The following is a 9,955-nucleotide window of genomic DNA, read 5'->3' on the forward strand; positions in this document are numbered from 1 at the left end:
TCTACAAGACCTTCCACCTCCACAAGACATTCCACCTCGTCACTCAACCCGGGTAAGATCCATTCCTACACATTTACTTGATTACCATTGTTACACTGCACTTGCTACACTCCACGAGCCTCAAACCTATCGTGAGGCCTCCACTGACCCTTTATGGCAGGTTACAATGAAAGAGAAAATTGATGCATTAACCAAAAACCATACTTGGGACTTAGTTCCTCTCCCTCCTGGACAGTCAGTGGTTGGTTGTAAGTGGATCTACAAGATTAAGACTCGCTCAGATGGGTCCATTGAGCGCTATAAGGCTCGCCTTGTTGCAAAAGGTTTTACACAGGAGTATGGGATTGATTATGAAGAGACCTTTGCACCAGTTGCCCGCATCTCATCTGTTCGTGCCCTCCTAGCTGTTGCTGCCGCTAGAAAATGGGATCTTTTTCAGATGGATGTTAAAAATGCATTCCTTAATGGGGACTTGAGTGAAGACGTTTACATGCAACCTCCTCCAGGTCTCTCCATTGACTCCAACAAGGTTTGTCGCCTTCGCCGAGCATTGTATGGTCTTAAACAAGCTCCTCGAGCCTGGTTTGCAAAATTTAGCTCTACTATTTCTCGCTTGGGTTACATGCCAGTCCTTATGATGCTGCCTTATTTCTTCGTCGTACTGATAAAGGCACCATTCTACTTCTCCTCTATGTGGATGATATGATCATAACTGGTGATGACCTTAGTGGCATACAAGAACTCAAGGATTTTCTTAGTCAGCAGTTTGAGATGAAAGATCTTGGACATCTTAGCTATTTCTTGGGGCTTGAAATCACTCGTTCCTCAGATGGTCTTTATATTACTCAAGCCAAGTATGCTTCGATCTTTTGTCTCGTCTTGGACTCAACGACAGCAAAGCGTTGACACCCGGTTGAGCTTAATGCGCATCGACTCCTCGGGGGGAAACCATTGTCTAATCCTTCTCTTTACGGACAATTAGTTGGCAGCCTAGTTTATCTCACGGTTACTCGTCCGGACATTTCTTATCTTGTTCATCGGGTCGGCCCGGTATTTGTACGCTCCACGGTCGACTCACTATCTTTCTTGTTCGCGCATTCTTCGTTACCTGAAGGGCACTCTCTTCCATGGCCTTTTCTACTCAGCTCAATCTCCTCTTGTACTTCGTGCATTCTCTGATGCTGATTGGGCAGGAGATCCCACTGATCGTAGGTCCACCACTGGCTATTGTTTTCTACTTGGCTCTTCCTTGATTTCTTGGCGAAGTAAGAAACAAACCTTTGTGGCCCGCTCCAGTACTGAAGCAGAATATCGTGCTCTTGCTGATACCACATCTGAGCTTCTTTGGTTACGATGGCTTCTTACAGACTTAGGTGTGTCTATATCTCTGCTACACCTCTTTATTGTGATAATCAGAGTGCCATTCACATTGCTCATAATGATGTCTTCCATGAACGGACTAAACATATTGAGATTGATTGTCACTTTATCCGTTATCATCTTGTTCATGGTGCTCTCAAGCTCTTCTCTATCTCCTCCAAAGATCAACTTGCAGATATCTTCACCAAGTCCCATCCTAAGGGACGCCTTCGTGATTTGGTTGACAACCTCAAGTTGGTCTCACATCCACCTTGAGTTTGAGGGGGGCTGTTAACGTACACTCATATGTGGGCTTGGCCCATTTAGATCACTTACTTGTACTGCACACTGTACTACTTGTACTGCACTCATATTTACTTGTACAACACTCATATGCCTCCTATATAAAGGCACTCATGTATATTATTTTACTTGAGAAATACAATACTATTCAATTCAGTATTTCTAACAGTCCCACTAATCGATCCAGCAGAATGACAGTCTTGTCAAACATTAAATCAACAAAAGTCAGCTTGAGGGCCTTCCAATGACCAAAACCGAGGGGCAAGTCTAGCACTGTATTTCTTGTGTTTGATCCTCTCCATGAAAGCTTCCAATTCTGTCGTGGTAGATGCAGCCATATTACCAACTCGCGTCAACATGTCTGAGTCAAAGCTCAAAACTCTCTCTGATAAAGCAGGGCCCTGGGATGCATGCTCATTAACCACATGAAGAAGAAAATCCTGGCAAGAACCAAAAGAGAGGGGAAGTCATAATTGTAAGATCTTACCTCCTAGAAGCAAATCTCCATTCCAACAGTCTTTCTGTTGGTTTTTCTCATCTGCAGCTGTAAAAATGACTGCTACTCAAGTTTCCTTAAGAGTAACATTATATGCAAACAAAAAGGTTTTGCTCCAAGGGCCTAAATCCGGAATTGGATCTGTAGCTAGCATTACCAGAGTGGCATCTGGGGTCTTTCTATAGGCTATGAAGTGAGACACCTTCGAATAACTATCAACCACAGCAAAAACAGAATCCCACTGCTTGGGCTTCTCCCCAGAAATACATCCAATATGTGTGTGTGTGTGTATTCTTAGTAGTGTTCAAAAAATTGATATTTAGATTAGTACCGAGTATACAAATAAATTCCACTTCTTAACACAAGCAATTTAAGTACTTTCGAAATTACATCCCTATAATGACAAACTTGATAACCAGTCATTCATATTCAAACAACAAAAAGATAGGAAAAGAAAAATTTACAGTTATACATAAAGCCAGTTGCTAGGTTTCCTATTCATATGTCACTGCTCGACATTTTTTCATCTTAACATCCATGACATGTTACATTTACATTGTTGATTAGAGCATGATCTTGAAGCATTTGTGTGTACGAATTGAGTATAGAGCTTTGTAAACAAGGACAGAGCTTTAGTGAGAAGAGAGAGGGAGCTCTGTCGCTCTGCGTTATAGAGACTTGCCATTCTACCTATGGAGCTTTCTCAATTAGCTATCTTGTACCACCAGAATGTAAGACATGGATATTGAGGTGCATCGTTGCTTAACAGCTTTGACCAGTATAAACTACACTTCTCCAATAGGTTTTGACTGCACAAGTTTTACAAACAAGTTGTTGCTTCAGGATGAAGGGGACAAAATACCAATATATATATATATACACACACACACACACTTATGATCAAAGCGTGGGAAATAAAAAAATTTCAACAAAATTTATTTTGGCAAATAAAACGGAAATTTTTTTATTTTGACATCAAATGATTCTATCAATAATCATTAATCAGCAAACAATAAAAAGTCTTAGGCTCAAACTCATCCCAAGATCAATCTGGTTTTTTGATTCCTCGTCCACAAATTCTAGAAAATTCTTAGAAAGGAATACACTATACAGAATATCATAGAAAATTTTCTGTGTGCTGGATGTAAGACCATTAATGCAATGTAGCATTATGTTGAACTGAAGCCAAAGGAAAAGCAACAATATTTACCAAAATTCCAAATTGTGCAAGGTCAAGATAAATTAGCAATTCATTGACTATATTTAAAACTTATATAACTACATGGTGGAATGATGTCGAGCAATTTTATTGGAATAATATAAAAATTCATAGTGATGATTAATCACACAAAGAATATATATATATATATATATATATATATATATATATATATATATATATATATATATATATATATATATTTAAAGCTAACAGAAAAGCACCTTAATTATGAGGGAAAAAAAAAGAAAGAAAAGAAAATAAAACCGCAGACCTGCAATTTAAACCTAATGATGAGGAGAGTATAAAGGACATTAAGGGCACCACTGATGAAATTTGAGGTCAATCTCAAATCTTCATCGCTATAAAACTCGACACTGTAGTACACAACACCATCTCCATGCTTGTAACTTCAAATGATCTTTGGCTACAAACAAAATGAGCTTCATTTGTGATATGAATCATGAGTGACAACCATACCCAACAGATTAATGTGGAGAAAGATATATGAAACTAGATAGTAGCATGTCAGATAGAGAACCTAGAAAGCCAGCAGAGGAATAATGAAGCACCAATTCAAGAAAATTTAAACATTGGCAATATTAGTATGTAAAAAGGAAAAACTTACTTACCTTGGTAGTTCAAAATCCATGCTCGCATCCCCAAGTGCTCACCGAATATCCTTTCTCTGTCCTCAGTGGTCTATTGTAAAGAAAGGAATGTTTTCAAGTGGCTGGGATTTAGGGCTTATTTAAGTTAACAGGCATCATTAGAAGTAATTAGAATAATAATACTTTTAATCACAATGGACATCAATGACAATGATCTAAAGTGAATATAAAGTAGCTTAACCTTAAATTGAAAGAGCTATAACACGTTAAGAGGAATTTCAAAGTTTATGCATTATGCAAGGGATGAGCACCATGAGCTATACACAAGCAATCTAAAGACTAGTAATAAAAAGGTGACTAATAGTGTGGAATCTTCCGTCCACACATCATCAAAGACAAGAAGAAACTTCTTTCCCCTAATTTATTGCAAATTCTATCCAACAGACTTTGCAATGCAGTCAAATTGGGGGATTGATGTTCAATAGATTCAAGGATTTCTTTGGCCACCTTGCACTGATCGAAAGGGTCGGAAACACAAACCCACACTTTTATCTCGAAATGTGCATTCACCTCATTATCATTATAGGCTAGTTGGGCAAGAGTAGTTTTTCCAATACCACCCATGCCCACTAAAGAGATGACATGGGGGTTTCTTACTTCTTCACTACCCTTGCCCAATAGGATGCTCACTAGATCATCCCTAACTTTATCACGACCAAGAATTTCAGACACATCAACAAAGGAAGTTGTTCTTGGTCTCTCAACTTCTTCATTGCCCCTAGTCAATACAAACTCATACTTCTCTCCCTCTTTGTCAATCTCATCTAATTTTTCATTAAGTTCTTTTATCTTATGAGCAAAATCACGATGCTGCAAAAGAATAGGAACTGAGATGAGGGGCCATACCTTCCTCTTCTTAGCAGCACTGCTAGTTTCAGCTTTTTCTTCATCATCTTTTTGTTGTTTCTCAATCTCTGCTTTGATCATGGCAGTGTTCCACTCATCCAACACGTCGTCCATCAGGTAGGATACGTCTTTGAGCTTATCTAACCAAAGCTTCACAGCTTCCTCCTTCACTTGCCGTTTCTCTGCATCGTTGAGCATTGCTTGGATGGTGTGGAATTTGCTTTCAAGCTTCTGGACTTCTCCCTCGACATTAGCAATCGACGTGAACTCTGAAGTAATGAAAGAACTAAGCCGGTCCTTGATAGCAGAAACAAGAGCCCAAGCCATAGTTAGACGTTGGAAATGGAAATTTGTTTGGTTAACAAAACTAGACAAGAGTACTGAAAGAGCAAATGGCAACTGGTTGAAGAAAGAAGTGACCAAAGAGGAGATTAAAGTTAGTCAGAAAATGACGTAGCCAAAATATATATCTCCAAAAGGCTCTCTAAAGTCAAATATGGAGAGCAAACACACAAAAAAACCCCTCCAACCGCCTCTCCATCTTCAATTTTTTTTTTTTAGAAAACAGAGGGGAAGCAACTCTGTTTCACAAAATCAAAATCAACGCAACTTTCTGGCAAATCTTTCAACCCCAAACAAAAATTAGAACAAAAAATATATATAGAGACAGAAACATCTAACGATTTTAACCCAATCCGGCCAGAGTCTTAACAGAAAGAAACAAAAGCATGCACCTATGTCTTTGAAAACCTTCTTTATCTACCGTTGGAACCCGAAAAACCCGATGAAACCAGAGCTCCAAAACTACCAGACCGATCTGAAAGACTTTGGACGAATGGTCCTTGATGCTCTAAATGATTTTGACAGATAGAAGAGTTTTTACACAAGAGTATATGGTTGAAGAAAAGAATCAGCTGGAGAAGAAAGGCCTAAGGGAAGGAGATACTTTCTCTCTCATTGATGACCGGTGGAGGAAGCAGTAGTACTGACACTATAGAGTTATTAAAACGTGGTTTGGGCTTTAAATTAAGTTTTTCTTTTATTAAAATTTAATGATAAACTTTTATTAAGGAAACTGATAAGTATGTATATTTTTAATTAATTATAATTTAAGAATAATCATCTCTTAGATTAAGATTAGATAGTTTAAAAAAGGATAATGAAAAGTTAATGAATATTAATAATTAAAAAATAAAAACCAGACAACAATTATGAATTTTATAGGATAAAATTCATGAATAAATTCATTCTAAATTACATAGATTTGATCAATTTTAAATCAATTTTAAATTATATGGAATTTTTGAATGACTTGTACAAAACTAACATAGATTTGATAAAGACTGACAAATAAATAATGCAAGTGTGAAAATTAAAATTAGATTTTAGTAAAAAAAAAATGTTGATTTTTTTTAAAAATGTTATCACGGGGAGATTTCAAAAATATAGTGTTGGGAATGAATAAATGAAACTTAAAAAAATAATAAAGGAGAATTAAAGAATGAATGGAAAAATAATATTTAAATAAGATAGAATAAGGATAGAGAGTCTGATAGAAAGTGTATTTGAAAAAGTAAGTAGACAAAAGCTAAAAGTAACTGTTCATTCTTCAAACAGTACAAAAATTTGAAAAGATTATTGGAGATGCTCTAAGATTATATCTTTGCTTTCGGGGGGTTTTTTTTTTTTTGGTTAAAAAAGTCCTCATCTTTTTTATTAGGCTAAAATGCAAAACTAATCCTCTAACTTTCTTTAGATTTCATTTCAGTCCTTTACCTTTGCTTTCTTTCATTTTAGTTCTATAAGTTTCAGATTTATTCAATTAAAGTCTTTTCGTTAACTTTCGTTAAAATTTTAGAAAAAAAAATCTGGAAAATATGTTTCAATCATTAATTGAATTTTTTTTAACTTAAAAAAATTTGAAGACAAATTTATAAAATTGAAAAATTAACCACAACATAGAACAAAAGTTGGTAGAAAAGCCTTAATTGAATAAACTTAAAAGTTGGAGGACTGAAATGAACAAAAGTAAAGTTAGAGGACTGAAATGAACAAAAGTAAAGTTAGAGGACTGAAATGAACAAAAGTAAAGTTAGAAGACTGAAATGAAATTTAAAGAAACTTAGAGGGTCAGTTTTGCATTTTACCCTTTTTATTTTGTACTATTCTATACTTTTTTCTTATTTATTTTATATCATTTAATGATGTTTTGGTTAAAATTTATTCCATTATTATTGTTTTTCGGATTATTATTAATATTATTTTATTATTTATATTGACAATTGGTTATTTCAACATTTTTAAAATATATTTTGTGAAAATTTTTGTGATTATAAACTTATTGTCGACCATTTTGCTTGGAAAGCTCAAACGTGAAATGTTTGACCGTAATGACTGGTTTGATTCTTAGAAAGTTCAATGACTTCTTCTTTCAAGGTTTCACACAGTAACTTCCTTGATATTGCAATGTAATGAGCATTAATTGTCACTTGGAAGAAGTTTAAAAGGTTTCACATGCATTTTTAAAATTTTTCTGAAACTTTTATTTGATTATTTACTGTAAGTTAACAAAAAAATAATGCACCTAGAAAAAGTGGGTTTTTAATTAATTTATTTATTTATTAAGCTGGTAAAAGAAATAAATAACCTAATCATTCGCTTTTTTTTAGATAAATACAATATAGTACAACACCGTATGTCAAATTGTTTCCCCCTTAGACTCCCAAGTATTAAGGACATATTTTATGTAGTTGGCTAATCTTTTGACAAAACGCATTTTACTTGTATTTGGATTGATCTAGGATGTGTTTAATACTTTAAAGAACATGTTGTTCAAGTCTAGTATTAAAGCCATGAAGATTGGACCAAGAAACAAGTGAAGAAAAGGTGTTTACTAAAGTTGGACACCTCCTAACACCTGCGAACAGCTGCTCGACAGCTGCTCGACAGATAGCTATCTATTGAGGTTTAATGAGGCTCGATACCTGCTATCTATCGAGGTATCGATCGAGCTTACGGAATTCAGATTATAGCCAACATTGTTTTTATTATAAAAAGGCTATTTATGTATGGGTTTATATAATTCTTATTGGACTAGGAAAACCCAAAATTTGTGTAAACCTATTTGGAATAGGAGAGCCCATTAAGCTCCTATTTAAAAAAGGTGGAAAAAGAAAAACCTAACCCTAGAGAGCTTCATAAGATTTTCTTTTTGAAACCCTAGCCTCCTCCTGCAGAAAAAAGAGTTCTTGCTGCATTTCTTATACGCCTTTGAGTTTTATAATCAAGCAAAGTCTCTTGCACCAACATTGAAGATCTTATTGGTGTTTCTATGTGAAACTGCTGCAAATCAACTACAACAATCAAAGGGTTGCTGTGAAGTTAGTCACGTATTGAGATTCGTGCAAAAGAGTAAGCTGCGTACTAGGATCCGCGCATCAAATTAGTTAGTCACGTATTGGGAGCCGTGCATTGAAAGGAGAAATTGTCACTACAGAACAAGTCCAATTGGATATTGAGGTAAGGGTTCAACTATAGGTTGGTAAGGTACTTGGGATTCCTTTACTTGTAACCGCTTGTTGTGATTCCTTTACTTGTAACCGCTTGTTGGTAAGGTTTTCTTTTTGAAACCCTAGCCTCCTCCTACAGAAGAAAGAGTTCTTGCTGCGTTTCTTGGACGCCTTTGGGTTTTGTAACTAAGCAAAGTCTATTGCACCAACATTGAAGATTTTATTAGTGTTTCTATGTGAAGCTGCTGCAAATCAACTACAACAATCAAAGGATTGTTGTGGAGTTAGTCACGTACTGGAATTCGTGCAAAGGAGTAAGCCGCGTACTGGGATTCGCGCATCAAATTAGTTAGTCACGTATTGGGAGCCGTACATTGAAAGGAGAAATTGTCACTACAAAACAAGTCCAATTGGGTATTGGGGCAAAGGTTCAACTGTAGGTTGGTAAGGTATTTGAGATTCCTTTACTTGTAACCGCTTGTTGTAATAATAGTGAAATTTCGGGAGTGGTGACTTTAAAATCACCTGGTGGAGTTTTTGCCGTGTAGATTTTTCCCATTCGTAAACAAATCACCGTGTTATTTACTTTCCGCTGCATACTTAGTTTAATTGGTAATTTGTTTGTGCTACCATGCGCTTTGCATGTTAACTTGATTAATTAATAACTTGGGATTCCTTTACTTGTAACCGCTTGTTGTAATAATAGTGGAACTTCGGGAGTAGTGACCTTAAAATCACCCGGTGGAGTTTTTGCCGTGTAGATTTTCCCCATTCGTAAACAAATCACTGTGTCATTTATTTTCCGCTGCATACTTAGTTTAATTGGTGATTTGTTTGTGCTGCCACGCGTTTTGCATGTTAACTTGATTAATAAATAACTTAGCTAATTAATTAACTTAATTCATTACAACAGGTCAATACTTTTTTGGCCTATCACCAAGTACCTTGTGTACGTGGATGTGCCAACTCTCCTAATCTTCCAAAACTTAGTCTAGGCTTACAATATTTTTTGAACTATTAATGTCGCTTGTTGTAATTAGTAAATAATAAAAATGATATTAATAATGAAGCTTATTTTATGTTGCTTCTATAACAATTTAAATTTGTTGTGAAGTATCTCTAACTGGACTAAAAAGCGCAATCAACTTGGAGAAAGCAAAGACACCATAATTGTATTCCAGTACAAATTTTCAAAGGTAGCCCATTTTCATTTACTACAATCAACTATTTTAAATCTAAGGGCCAACTTTGGTTTAGTCCTTAACTGAACAGTAAGTGGTCAAGAAGAAAATCCAAGTCAAAGCCTGGTTGTACCATCTCTAGCTCTCATTACATTGCCCCACTCTAGCAACCTAGTCTCATTGATGATGTCCAAACTTGAATGGTGCATGTCCATCAAGACCTCACACAGCAGGTTGATCATAAAATGGTCAGTGATTGCTCCAATCTTGAAGCCTGCAGTAAAGTCACGATAACGTCCCACTAATTGATCCAGCAGAATGACACAGTCTTGTTGAACATTAAATTGACGAAAGTCAGCTTGGGGGCCCTC

General features: G+C 35.9%; 1 protein-coding gene and 1 long non-coding RNA gene across 3 annotated transcripts in view; both read right to left on the reverse strand.

Annotated features, from left to right (window-relative positions):
* Positions 1 to 5,291, reverse strand: part of LOC142627871 (putative disease resistance protein RGA3) — a 34,104-nt gene extending 28,813 nt beyond the window's left edge. The window contains exon 1 of the mRNA XM_075801757.1: positions 4,559 to 5,291. Within this exon, the coding sequence (XP_075657872.1) occupies positions 4,559 to 5,221 (663 nt within the window). The 5' untranslated portion in view covers positions 5,222 to 5,291. The remainder of the gene's footprint in view (positions 1 to 4,558) is intronic.
* On the reverse strand, positions 1,837 to 4,314 carry LOC142627895 (uncharacterized). Of its 2 annotated transcripts, none has more exons than XR_012842954.1 (4): positions 4,010 to 4,314; positions 3,652 to 3,804; positions 2,150 to 2,967; positions 1,837 to 2,063 (listed from the first exon to the last, which is right to left on the reverse strand). It is a non-coding gene; the product is annotated as an uncharacterized LOC142627895 (long non-coding RNA). The 2 variants fall into 2 exon arrangements; XR_012842955.1 differs by having other exon boundaries at positions 3,665 to 3,804; positions 4,010 to 4,313.
* Positions 5,292 to 9,955: the final 4,664 nt, after the last annotated feature.

Source organism: Castanea sativa, chromosome 3 (assembly GCF_040712315.1).
Source record: "Castanea sativa cultivar Marrone di Chiusa Pesio chromosome 3, ASM4071231v1".
Classification (NCBI taxonomy): domain Eukaryota; kingdom Viridiplantae; phylum Streptophyta; class Magnoliopsida; order Fagales; family Fagaceae; genus Castanea; species Castanea sativa.